Source organism: Larimichthys crocea, chromosome III (genome assembly GCF_000972845.2).
Source record: "Larimichthys crocea isolate SSNF chromosome III, L_crocea_2.0, whole genome shotgun sequence".
Lineage (NCBI taxonomy): Eukaryota > Metazoa > Chordata > Actinopteri > Sciaenidae > Larimichthys > Larimichthys crocea.
The window spans coordinates 50445821-50460478 of record NC_040013.1 but is presented as its reverse complement, the minus strand read 5'-3'; the positions used below and the strand labels follow the sequence as shown (position 1 = coordinate 50460478).

Genomic DNA, 14658 nt, shown 5'->3' with positions numbered 1-14658 from the left:
CTAGAATCCGTCTCCAATTTCCTGCTCTCACCTTTGACTTCACTGACCATCCTGTAAAAATCCACAGAAAGTTGAATTTGTCTGACGTGATTTAGCTGTAAACCTGTGAGAGCTACAGAGGGATCTTACCATCCAGTGGATTCTCTTCCTTCATCCCCTCCAGTGGCCTGGCTAGGGGACCATAGTGAGAAGCATCCAGTGTTCCACCAGTGTGCCACACCTTAAACTCAACTGCCCAACCTGATCCACTGTGTGTCCAGCAGCCTCCTCTCTACCTGATTCTCACCTCACACTACAGTGGACAAGTCTGCCCTGATCATCCAACCAGTCCCCCAGCCCACCCTCTCCAAAGCCCCACCCTGCTAATACCACTTGTTCACTCTCACAGCAGCAGTACCCCACCCCACCCAACCCCAACCCCCCATGTGAATGCTAATGACCCGGCCGCACTAGGTCACATATAAGGAGCTTTTCACATTCAAATGACACACGCAGAGATAGCTCATATGAATGCATACAGGCAGAGAGAAAACCCGAGATGTGCTGCTGGGCTCGTGAGGATTCACAGAAGCAGCAGTCAAGCTGTCATGCTGGGCGAGTTTGTAAGCAGGTAGAAATATGAGGACACGACTAACCTGTTGGTGTGAAGCCAGTCCCACCGCCTCCCACTTTACTTTGCACTAATACCATAAGAGTCTGCTACCATATGTCACTGTGTCAAAGACAGTGCTTACAGGCAGGACGTGGCCATGGCATCGTAATTGGATGTTCACATGCAGATTTGTGCATTAATATTCTTTACAGCTCAACAAGAGTTAAAGGTTCATGGATATGAGAGAGTAAATCAACCTAAACCTGCTACACTCATGCAGATTGCAACATTCTGCAAGCAGACAGAAATCTTTCCGACAGAAGTTCTCATAGTTTAACCGGCTTTTTATTTTCACCACATTCCTCATACCAGCAGATTCAGAAGCACGCATTGTTGACATATTTTCAGTCTGTTTGGCATAACCTTCCTTGTCAATACTAATAGGAAGTCTAACCTGAGCTGTGCAGGGAGGAGGGAGCAGGGGGCGCCATATGTCACCCTTGACCTTAGCACCTTTCCTCCCATGCGGCAAAGATGAACAGCATAATCAGCCATGTTGCCTTTAACCTTGAAGTCAACTGGAGCCAGTGCAGTGCTGACACTCTGCTGATTATCTGCTGTCATGTGGCCAAAGGTGCTATCTCAGATCGGGACTTCATATGTGTGTTTATGAATATATATGTGTATAAATGGATGTTAACTGTATTTGCACTGGAGTCCAAACTGATTTGATATCAGGGATTAGGGATGATTGAAATGTCAAAAACTGAAAACATGTCTCGTCAGATTTGGTCATCATTCTTCTTTCATCAGGAAATTCCTGATTAAAAACAGAACTCTATGACATTTATCAACCACAACATCCCCTGACTTCTGTTCCATCTCTCCTCTCTCACTTCTCTTTCTGTTTATATCACATAAAGACATTAGATTCAATAGAAATCAAATGAAAAAATGTGTTTTGTAGAAAAATCTGCATTCCTGGGGTAATGTTCTAGGAACAGTATGGTTTTAGTAGCTGGTATCATATCTGCGCTAGTTTGGGAAACTTACATGATACAAGCCCTACATGGCATGATCGGATATATATAGACAACTGATTTGAACTGATCACAGGATCATAAAATAACCAATACAGAGATACAAAATATGTTTGAGGTCATGAAGAAAACGTGGACACTATTTGCCTGCCTGGAGACTACATGAAAATTAGCCTTTCTTGCTAACTCCGGTATATTTTCAAGAAATGTTAAATAAAATGATCAATGGATAAAATAGACAAAATGAAACCCAGCACTGGGAAGGCTCAATTAATTAAGAGCCATAGAGGCTTCCTGTGGTTTTAAGTAAATTACAGACAGCTGCACGAAACACAAATGAGATTTTAAAAGGATGAGATCATTTTAAACAGACTAATTGTCAGACTTCACAGAGGAGTTTGTCATTCGACACCGTCATTAAAAAGATCTAAACTCCTTAAAAGCATGTTGCTATATGTTTGAGACATGAGAAGAGGATTTAAAGTGAAGATCTGATCTTAAATCAGCCTCGGGCAGCCCGAGCATTCTTCTCTACAGTACGTTAGTTCTTGTGTTCTGGCTTTTCCTGCTCCTGGCACACGGCAGCGAAGGCCTTTTAGAAACCAAAGTTGTTAGCTAAAATGCTAATTTGCTTCAATGTCAGCTCGACTGAGCTGTTTTGTGACTTGTTTCTTTGCATTTCCCTAAACATTAGAGTAACAAAGGGCATTTCTTTTGTTTGAGCTCCCCTCCCCCCTCTGCACACTGTCACACATGCCAAACCTCTCCGCTCCTCAGACAAAGAGCTTCAAGAAAAACAGGAATAGGCCACACTGCCCTTAATCTCCTTCAAATACACTGTACATTCTTATTCCCCAAAGCACGCCACAGCACCAATCCCTTTCCAGAGTATCAAAGAAGAGCAATCATCTGAAGCTTTTCCAAAGCACTTCCAGACCTTCACCATCCCACTGCTGCTGTAAGGGTTACTGCCTGCACTGAGTATACATTACTGTATACAACAGAGATAGAGTTATGAATCGCCAATTTACCTTTTATTCATTTTTAAGTAAGAGTTAATGATGAGATGAAGGTCCCTACTTTTCCCCTGTATGTATACAGACGCAGAAACCTAAAAATAGCTTCTTCATCCTGCTTGAAGGTCAGTAAGACCACCCTCAAGAATAAACAGAAAAGTAACTCTCATTCTGTTGAAAGAAGAAGACGAAACAGGAAGAACAATGCTCAGTGCTGTTTCTGTGGAAGACTGGTCATGTACTGTATTTTCAGGAGTCGTGCAATTTTATTTTGTAAAGATTACAAACATAACATCAACGCGTTTGTCAGTAAGGAAAAAAATCTATACTGCTAATTTATAAGCCCCCCATGGGAAGTAATTATTCAAAATTCAAAAGTTATTACCTTATATCATGAATGTGTTCTTATTGTTTCAAGGGAAAAAAACGTAATTATAGTGCCAAATTATGTTTTATTTGAAAGATTTCAGAAACTAACATGATTTAGAATGATTAATCAATTATCAAAATAATCACTGAGTGTCCCGCTCACAATCACCTGATCGATGAATTCAATCTCTGAGCGTTGCCAAGACAAACTTAAAGGGTCATAAGATGATTCTCAGATTTAAGAATATGTTTTGTCCTGACTTTTGTCCACTCTTTGCTTTGTGAGTATGATGAAGGGGACACACAGAGTTCACTGATTTGTTTGAAGGTGTCACAAGCTAAAAGGGTGATGTTATGTTATGTCATGATTTTTGTGTCTTGGTTGGTCTTTGACTGTTTTGCGGTCAGGAGTCACTTCAGGGGCAGCTCCTTCTGTTTGTTCGAGGTGATCGCGGCTGTACAGCAGCTGACCTCAGCGTTTTTGGGTCGTGTCCACTCCTGCAGATTAGATTTACAATGATCCACCTTTTCCCCCGGATGCATTTGCTTTTTGGAGCCCTGATGACCAGCAGATCAATGCAGCTGTTCTCTGCCTTAACTTCCAAAGGGCATATAAAACTGAGGTGACCTGGCCACCATCTTGGAGTTAATGACCACTAAAACAGCCACTCACACGAGCCATCCTCACCAGCCATTCATCATGCTTTTAATTGTTCTGACAGGGAGGAATTATCCATAGACTATTCTTCTGTTTCTAATTATTTCAGTTTGATCAATGTAATACTTTCATGTTAATGTTTGAGAAGGTGCATCTAGGTTTTATGTTCTCTCACAAGTTACATGAACAATGAAACTTATTTTACAGTGGAAACTCAATATAACTTTAATCAATGACGCCCACCATGTATGAGCCAGAAAATATGCAGTACTGCTGCTTATTATAGAGTCCAAGACATTGAGCTGTAACTCTCATTTAACTCCTGTTTGCTTACACTATGGAACAGGTTTTGGCGAACAGAACAGGACCAACCTGTTAGGTCGAAAGGTAAACCAGAGTCAACTTTCAATGGGGGCAAAGTTCCCCCCTTTGCCACTTTAGTTGGAGATCCAACCTCATTTCTGCAGATTCATACTGTAAGAAGCTGGAAGACATCAAAGTCTGAAGACTCTGATGGATTATTGTGTTTTGGTTTTATGGGCTGAGGTTACAGGAGTTTATCCTCTGCATGATTCACGATTTTCTTTTCTTTAAGAGATGATTAAATGTTAAATATATTAGTGTGCTCTTTATAAAGTCTCTTTGGTCTCTGTGTGGGAACAGGAGAGGGCTTACCAATATCACTGACACAGGTAATATTACCAAGGCCTTGAGTGGACATTGTAACTATACAGCATCAGGATCCTGGTGTTCATGCTGGCTCATTGTGACACTATGATGATTCACTGGGAGACTTGAATAGGATAAAACAGTCCTTCATGTTGTTACTCATTTGTATTTCTCTGAATGACTGAATGCAAAAATAAAATAGTAGCTCAAAAAACAGCTCTTGGATTCTGAGGGACAAAATCCTGACAATGACACAAACTTTTTCTCTAGCAGCGGGGTATAAATCTGACCTGTTACCCACAGGAGGAATTAAATTACACCATGCAACATCAATTCACAGACATGTACACAAAGTAGATTCAAATATTTTCAGGTCAGATGTGTACCCATCTCTTATATTATGTTGTAGGAATGTGGACGACCTCTCATCAATATGCCAGCCAGTCACTAAACTTACTACGAAACACAGAAACTTGAAGAATATGTATGGTTTTACTAGGCCAGGTCAGCATGAGGGGAGGTCAAAGGTTAAACTGTCTTTTGGTCACAAGACTGTGAAGATGAAGTGGGTCTTCCCACTGTCTTATAGTTTTCACAGTTTTCACAGTGGGCTTCAAGCATTTTTTCAATACTGACCTCACTGTTTGAGAACTACAGCAGAGTCTGTACTGTCTGACCAAACAGTCCCTTTGAGAACAAAACACAGATGAGCTCAGAAAATATTCAAGATATCCCAAAAGGCCAACGACAACTTCTGAATTCCACACATAGAGAGAAAGACACAAAGGCTTTACAGAACATTTAGATGCACTACCATTTTTTTTCTATGAAATGTCTCCGGACTAAGCAGCTATGGAGCACAGTGGCAAAAATAATCTTGGCCCTCATTCAGTCCACGGTTTCTCTCACTCTCTATGCATTGTGTATGCATTAGTTTATGATTATGCATTAGTTTATGGGAATTTAACAACTCAAACATGTTTTTAGGACTATGTAAGCACAATATAAAGAAATTGAATCTTTCAAACAGGATGTTAAACTCTGCTCTCAGGGGCCTCAAGATCTGGTGTTACTTTTAGCATTTCAGTTAAATTGCCTGTGAACCTGGAGCCTTCAGGCCACCTATGAGTCATGGGGCAGCTGTGTCGCTGTTAATCAGCTAGGTTTAGTGGCATTTGATCATCATCACCATTAAAGTCATTGGTTAAATTCAAAACTACACATGAACATCGCCTCAGCTTTCAGACACAAAACCTATAGAAAGCAACAACTTCAAACGGCTTTAAACTTTAAGCTGTGACTCCATCGATTCACTTATTCCTCTCTGTCATGAACGCTGCACCGTCACATGATCGAGCAGGCTGCGGTGGTAGTGTGGTATTTATGGGCTTTGGCAGCCCTGCACTCCACCACCAGAGGGCGGTATCACACAAACATGGATTCCCTGTGGGTCAGCAGCGTGAGCTGACTTGTTCACTCAGGAATATCAAAACAGGCTGATCAAAGTGGAGCAATGTGTGACCTGAGATGCAGCAGAGCAGCCGTCATAATCTATAGATGTGGGCCAGCAGCTTTAATGATGGGAGGGTGCTGAGGGGGCTCTGGCTCCAAATCGTCTTATCTGGTGCCAAACAACCAACACCACCTTTGATGTTGTTTGGTTTCTGTTAACAGAAGTGGTTTCTCTTCCAGTGGTGGATGACTATTCTGGATCAAACTACAGATTTTGCTCAAAAGCCAAAAGTATTGGGCTCGTATTACAAAACATTAAAGGTCCAGTTTGGAGACAGGAATGATGTTCATGGCTTGTACGGTATATTTGTAGAAGACGTCTGAGCTCCGTGCCAAATATTTGGAAGACTAGCTGCACACTCCTCACGCAGATCAAACAAATGCAGGCAAGCCCAAACAAAAACCACTACAATCAGGTCTTAGAGGAAGCTTCACAGTGGAGACCCCACCCCAAACCTCATGTGCCTAACTGGCATGAAACCTCTACACAAAGCAGCTGATGGAGAGGAATGGGTTTACCCCCTCTCTGTCTCCTTTGAATATCCAAAGTTAACAGTCATCCATAAGTGGCAGCTGTAACACCTGAGCCAGTGATAAAAAAAACATTGTTTAATATCAGAACTGTTCCTCACAGGAGCTACGATTAATGGCTACAGCTGGTAAATGAACTTTTTAAGGATGCACACATTTAACCACTTTATGCATGAGCAACATGTATAATAGAACATGAAATGTATGACTTAGATATGACTGCTAGCGGACTTTGTGAGAACTGCTATGCAGTCTTATACGTTTACACATTTTCATACTTTCCATGTGTTGATGTGTAATGAAGTCAGCAGATCTGAGGAGAATTTTCTCTCCACATGCCATGTAGCCACAATCGACATAAAACTGGCATCTGCAAATGTGCTTTTTTTAAAAAGGAGGATGAGACAATAAGACGTAGAATCTCTGTGTCTTTCTGCCATGTCGTTAATGACAGGTTAGGTTGGCAGCAGGGTGTCTGCTACGCCTCCTTCAAGAGAGCTGCTGCCGAAAGCCTGAGTGGGACTGGAGCCTGTCAAATTACAGTGGGATCCCACCTCACTTCCCACTCCCTCTTCTATCCCTCTGTCTGCTGTCTATCTCTGCTCCGCCACTCCTCCTTTTTCTGTCTTTTGTCTGTCTGTCAGTATCAGAGGAGTACATCTCATTTTACGACGCAGAAAAAAACACACAAAAGCGGAGATGTTCTTATATCTAAGTGGCTGGACGTGCCTGTGCCACCCACTCAAGTCTTAGAGAAACATTGGACAGGAATTTGTGTGCGTGATGCTTTGAGGGTATTTCTGGAGTTCCATCAAAGGCAGATTTTCAAAATGGCAGCCATGAATGACTGTGTCCCACAGTGCGAAAGCTCAGGGGAGTCTGGATGTGCCGGCTCTGAAATACGAGTATTTGATAGAATATCTTAGATTCATTCTAAAAGATTGTCCAACTTAAGCTCCTGCTTTGAGGTCTAGAAGTGTTTTTTGAGAAAATATTTGAACATTTTTATACTGGAATACTTTTCATATGTCACACTGATAAAAAAAAAAAGAAAGATGGCTCTCAGAGGCCATTTTCTGCAGCGGGTAACACAATAGAGGTCCCTACAGTATCGCCTCTTTAGCCCTTCCCCTCCCATATTCCTCATCCCTGCTTTGTCCATATCTAGCTCATCCCCAATTTCTCTCTCATCCAACACCCCACCCCCATATACTCCCACCCTCACCCCCTCTACATCCCACTCTATCTCTTAACACCACCCACCCTCTACCCCCACTCTCTTCTCTCTCTCTCTCCGCCTTTTCTGTCCAGCCCTCCTCTTCTTGCTCCAGAACTGTCAGATGGCATTAGCTCCTTTCACGCTCATGGCCTGTAGGAATAACAGCGGTGAACCTCGCCGAACAGCGCCATTCTCCTGCTCCAGTTAGCTCTCCACTCAGCACAGGCTGTTCACAAATACCAATGTTATTCACGTTGTGCCACATCACTTACACAACATGCCCCACTAAAGGGCAAAGTTAGGCAGACGCAAATCTCAGCGGAGAAGGTCATGGCGCTGAGTAAAGATACGCGTGCATTGTATAACACGGTCATGCTCGCTCATAATTATCAGCTCGTCCCCCCCGACTCAAGGATCGACCCACAGCTTTGCTAAGATCTGCCTCACGTGGATCAAAAACGGATCCACTTCTTATCTACTTATGGAGCCACAGGCCTGAAAATTTGTTAAATATATCGTGCTCAGCTTATTTCCCATGAAGTTTCAGCTGCAGGGCAAGTTGTGGTTGGTATTAAAAGCCCACTGTGACCAATAAGCTGTAAAATGAGCAGAAGTTTTTATTGTGCGGAGAAACAGGGTAAAATGATTCTGATAGAGCATGCATACATGTAACAGATGCTTCGTATAGGCTACTGATTTTCATGCCAAAGCTTGTCCAAAGCTTAGGAGTCGTGCATCTTCAACATCGACATGTGCATTCAAATCACAAGCAGACATTTAATGGTGTGCATGACTGCTGACATTAGGTACAACACCGCAAACTCGGAGAGCCAGAACGAGTCAGACCAAACCAGCATCCCTCGGGGTGAGAAACTGAACACCTGAAACTAATCTAACCCAGTTGGAGAGCAGATTTCTACTTAAAGCTGTTGTCACTGTGTCCACACTGATTATCTGTCCATTTCATTGAATAGTTTTGTGGGCTGGAAACATGCAGCATGATTAATTACTTAGATTTAGTTTGAAGGTTAGCTTAACGTACTTACTTTTGACTAAGCCAGTCCAGACAAATGAAGGAGAGAGGAAATAACTTTAATATTAAAACTGCAATAATTGATTAATACACCGCAGTATTACAAGTGTGAAGGAATGTAAATACATTCTTGAGGGGGGGATCTGTATGGGCAAGGCAATTATCGATTTGACACAGATAGATTAATACAAACATGAGGAAAGTGTAATTTCTCATCACTCTGTACTCGACAAGCCCAGCATGGAAGGAAGGCTTAGAGGCTAATAATCAGAGCAGATTAGCCTGAGCTCTGATAGATGCTATGCAAGCCTGCTAATCATCCGAGTGATAACCATGAATCATCCAATCGCAGTCAGAAATGAGCAGTGTGTTTCAAATTACGATTCTGACGGAATGATCTCGGTATCAGCGAGCGATCAAAGCGTCTCTCTTTGACTTCCATTTGCCTCCTCTAGCCCATGTCGCAGTAATTCCTCCGTGTTAACAGTATGTGTAAGTCAGTGCATATTAAGTGCGGCTAAGGAAGGGTGGGCGGAAACACTGGAGCTTCAGAGCACCGGTGTGACTGTGATCTCCGGCCTGCCTGCCCTGTGATTTAGCCTCGAAATGACAGACTTGCCCCTCATTGGGCTACGGGTGGAGAGCTAATGACATGCTGCGTGGGCTAACATGACTATTAGCCCACTCTGAGCAGCAGGAACTGACAGGAACACAATTCTGTCATTACGCCCTGAGGAGACCTCTAATCAGGGAGGCAGGGACACTAGGAGAGGCCAGTCGCACTGGTTTCGGCATGGAGACAAAGAGGTAACCGACTGGCTCTGTTTTACCTCAGCATTTAGAAGGGCCTTCAGGCTGATGGGTGAGTTTCAGGTTGTGACATGATGAGAAATTGTACCACAAATCATGTGAAAAGATTAGAATTTTAAGTACACATTGCTGTTTTTGCATGCCAAACAGCAATGGCATGATTCAAGAATATCTGACCTAGTTGCTGCTACTTGCAAATGAAATGTAATGAGCATGGCAGCATATATTTCTTCCAACCAACTCTCATTAAATGTGTTTAAATGTTTTGATTCCTGTCTGCAGGCAAGTTGTGCACAAGACATTTAAAAAGAAAAAAAAAGATGGCAGTGAATTCTAGGTCTGCAACATTTATTTTTCTTATCTATTAATCTGTGGATTATTTCATTAGAATCATACAGCTGTAGACAAAGTAATCTCACAAATAGGACATGGTTGTATCCATTCAACTGAACTCCCTCAGGGGTTTTGCTGCTACAGCCTCATTTGGTCTGCTATAACCTTGTAGCTTATAGTTAGTTAGCCAACTTTAGACAACTATTGTCATGTGACTGACATCACTGTGCTTGCGTGGTCTCCTTGGACGGGAGGTCATGTGGATCTGGTTCTACGTATTTGGGGACACCTGAAGTTGCTACACACCCTCCTGGATCCACTCTTCGCTGATGTTAGCAGCATAGATCTTTCAAGTCATCAAAATGTGTAGATACAGTTTTTTTTCTTTTTTCATCTCCTGCACATCCGTCTGTCGTAAACAGACATTGAGGCTAAGTTCCCCAGTTCCTAACCATCACCTTTGGATTTTCTTTTTGCAGTGAGTGAATTGTGACTTGGTAACACTGAATTTAGCAATATAATTGTGCTTTACTGAATTGACTGACTTCCCCTTGTGTAACGCTGCTACAATGCAGATACTAACCTTTCTTTGAGAAGCAAATGGCCAGAAGAGTATGAAAATAAAAATGTACTTGAAACGTCATACATCATCTTTAAAGTTTACACTATCTGCAACATATAGAATAACACCCATTTCCACTCTCCTGGTAATATGTGCGTTTCACCACATAACTGACACTCCGTGAAATGTCCTAATGCAGTAAACCCCACTCATCTTACACTTCAAGCGGATTAAGGCAAACACTGAGAATTATTAGGAAACAGCACTGAGGCAGGTTTGCCCAGGAACATTCTTTCCTGCAGTAGGTGGAACACAGGAATGTGACAAGCCTCCACGCTGTAGCCCACAGCCTGTATCACAGTGTTAATCATACATTATAATCAGCCCGGGCACATACCTACCTGTCTGGGTAAGCTGCTGTGACGATACAGAAAGATCCCGAGAAGTGCTCCGGACTTAACTCATCTGTTTTAGACCGGATCTGCTCTAATGGATGTTATACATTATTGTATATATATTTTAAAGTGCATTTCCTATTCATGGAAACTGGTAGATGTTGTCATAGTGGTGGATGCTCCAGAGTAATAAGTACTATATGCATTATGTGCTTGTATCTGATATTTAAAATGATTAATAATGTATTTTTTACTTCATGTGAAAGAAAATGCATCACACAATGACACTATTATATGGCAATAACATGAGCAATCGTGTTGATACTATCCAATGATGGTGTATACGTATACATACAGTATATAATCATCACAATCATCAAGACTGATATCTGTGTATTAAGTATAGTTAATAAAGGTCCTGTATCACTGCAAATCCTGGACATCTTTCTTAGACCATCATTATTCAGTGAATCTTTGCAATGTTTATTATCAAAAAGAGAAAAAGCAAATAATAAAGGAAGATCCCAGAATACACCACGGAAGCAGCAGCAGCAGTAGCACTTAAGCTGGTAGTAGTAGAAATACATCACACTACAGCACATCAAGCAGTTGACGATTTAGTTTGTTATTATGATAACATGATTAAACAGCACTTCATAGGATCAAAACTCAGTGTTCCACTTACCCAGATTACTTTCATTGATTGCATCTGTGGAAACAGAAACAAAGCCTTTATCAATATGCATGATCAATACAGATGGAATGTCAGGACATATTTAAGCAGTGAGGGTCCAGCCTTGTTCACTGGTAATGTTATGTCTATGTGCCAAGTCGAGACACTCGGCCTGACGTGCTGAGGCCTGCACCGCAGGAAGGAACAGGTATGCATACTGAACCCAGAGCAGTGTTCAACTACGGTGCAGGCAAATCAGTGTCAGGTAGGTGGGTCCAGAGTTCATTTAGACATTCCAGTGTTACAAACATTTTTGTTTCTATGGTAGAAGCTTTTTCTGGAAGTGATGTGGAGTCATCTACTGTAGCACAATTTTCCAGTTTGCCCAAACTCTTAAATTTGGATAGACATGGGACATGTCAAGGTCAAATTTCAATGAAATAGAAATCAAATGTTGGAAAAATACATATTACTTACATTTAATAGTCCTGTTTTGGTTATATAAGAAAATAAATATGGCATAAAGCAACGGATCAATGTTTTGCAGAATCAAACTGTGTGGGTAGTTGTGTGGCGCGTACAACACTGAAAATTTGCATAATGCTATAATGTTAATAAGATGCAGTTAATTATAGAATCCACAAAATACGGTCAACAATTTTCATATCTCTCTGGTGAAGCCAAATCTCATTACTCAGCCTATCTGCATGGCCAAACATCACGATCGGAGTGAGTGAGACAATATGCATTTTTATAATACTTTAAAATACCAACGGCAATGCACTACTACCCCATCCCCCAAAACAACGTCAATGCTTGTTAAACCAATATTCATTATAGAAAAAAAATAAGCCATGTCAAATGTAGCAACGGGGCATGTGTGAATATTTAACACTAGTAAATAGATGTCTTAAAAATTGCGCATAACACCCCGGGTTGACTTATCAGATTAATCTAAAGGCTACACAACCCCTGCCCTCCTCGTCAGCAGCTTAGTGAAATTCTCCTGACATCCTCACACCGAGCGCGGAGAGCAGAGGCAGCCTTACGAGGCAGAAATGGTGACATCACCCTGAACAACAGCTAAACAAAATAGGCCACAGCTGTTTGGTTCTTTAGGCTACAAATTAGACTCAATATGTCACAGAGCATCACATCAGAGGGAGGTCTGTAGAAATAAGCACTGATCCGCCTCTGTTGGACTGAGCCTGCTGCTATCTCTTTCGGCTTGCTTACTTTCTGCGTTCTGTTTTCAGACATACACATACAGAGCTCATGCTAATTTGCACTAGATGAAGAATGAGCAACCGAGGGTGTATTGTTAGGGAATGGATGAATTATGGAGGGATTTAAATAATAAATGGTCCCTTTTGAAAGAAGGGGGTACTCAAGGAGGTAGTGGGACACTTTGTGGAAGCCATAGACTCTCTGAAGAGATCTGGGGCATATGAATTATACCTTACTGGGTCCATTATCTCTTATCAAAGCATCAAATGAATTATTCTGTGGGGGCCATCGTGACTGTGCGCTGCTATAGTTCCACTTCAACGAGAAAGCAGAAGTATGGAGTGATGCTTCCATGCACACACAGGGAAACAAAGATGAAAACACCTTGCAGGGATCAGTTAGCTGACAGTATGGACACATTAAGCCTCCATTTATAACAGTTCATGAATCCTTTAATGATACAGATCACATCAAACACCATCCTTACATTTATCCTCAAGATAAACTTTAAGCAATCCTTGAAGGGTTTGGACAAGCTATTCTAGATACACAGGAAGCAAAGGGAGAAGAGAAATGGGAAAAGAGGGAAGGGAAAGGGTGGGAGATCACCAGTGAAAAGGGAGTGTCACCCCTATAAGTGTAGTTTCTCAGACCTCCACTTAGAGACTCTAGTCTAAAAATACCCTAGCCAAGCTCTGTGGGAAGGCTTCCCCAAAACCCAACTCAATATTTCACCAGCAGCATATGGGGAGCATCTCGTCTCTTATGGAGAACCAATCACCATTTACAGTCATTCTTGTGTGAGTCTTTCATTCCTGACACCCAAGGCAGTCCCACATACAAAGTCTCCTCTTCAAAATCCAATTATTTTGATGAAGGCCAGTGCTGACTGCCAGTCAAAGCACATACAATAGAGAGTTTTCAAGTGATCAGGTAACCAGGGAAATACATTATCTGAAAATAAAGATTGTTTGGCCCTGCTCCCCCTTCTGTTGATTTCCCACAACTTTTAAGGTATCTACGACCTTCTGAGAGACAGTGGTTTCACTTGTACTCGGTCACTCTACTGCAGTTTTATACTCCCTACTCCTCATACTTAGACATTAAGTCACCATTTTACTACAGTCAACATCTTCAAGGTAAGCATGCCATGTTTTGTGCTTGCTGTGAAGTTTCTTTGTGAATGCACCCACAGAGGGGCACTGGGGGGTGTTTTGCTATCAATCCTTACTGACCTAGAGAAAATGCTGAAAGAAAATGTTGAGCCATTGTAGCCTACATTTTCACAGCAGCTGATGTTTACTTTTAGTGTGCCTTTTCTTACTGCCCAAAAAGCTCTGGATATGGATTTTTGGTGAATTGAGCCTCTCTCTCTCTCTCTCTCTCTCTCTCTCTCTCTCTCCTGTGCTATTGCTAGAGTAAATCTAGGAATGGTTTGTCATCCTTGGGCACCAGAAAGAAATAGAAAAGTCAACCGGCTTCAGCAGACACTATGGCTGAGTGCAGCAGGTGATGCTGGAGTGCATTAAGATGTTGCTAATTAATGCTAGATGCTCACTCAAAAAAACAAGATCTGCATAGAGGTCACTTTGACAGACCCACAACACAAAATTAGACAATTGGGTCTCAAAACTGATTGAGGGTCAGTGTGTAAGATTTGGCTGATTTATTTGTTAATATAATATATTTATCAGTGTATAATCACCGGAAAATGAGAGTTGTTACAGATGCCATGAATCCTCTCCCACAGAGTCGGCCATGTTGTATCAGCATGTGCAGAACATGTCATGCCACTTCTAGACACTTTAAAGATCGGGTCTTTTGCATTTTTTGGCACACTTTGCGGCCACTGGAGTTTCTCCTTCACAATCTCCTGCATAGAAGAGGAAGATGAGGCGAGGGTGCAGTCAGCAACTACAGTGTTAAATAAGTGTCAATAGGCTTAAAGGGAGGTATGTTCAGCGGGCGAGTGTTTGCCTTTACTGAAACATTTCTCTGACTTCAACAATGATGGAAGTT

General features: G+C 41.8%; 1 protein-coding gene across 2 annotated transcripts in view; it reads right to left on the bottom strand.

Annotated features, from left to right (window-relative positions):
• nr6a1a (nuclear receptor subfamily 6, group A, member 1a) overlaps positions 1 to 14658 on the bottom strand; it is a 75445-nt gene that overhangs the window by 22966 nt on the left and 37821 nt on the right. The window contains exon 4 of one of the 2 annotated variants that reach the window (XM_027277839.1): positions 11425 to 11448. In XM_027277839.1, the coding sequence (XP_027133640.1) occupies positions 11425 to 11448 (24 nt within the window). Of the gene's footprint in view, positions 1 to 129; positions 292 to 11424; positions 11449 to 14658 lie in introns of those variants that run through there. The other variant, XM_027277840.1, reaches the window with a different exon arrangement.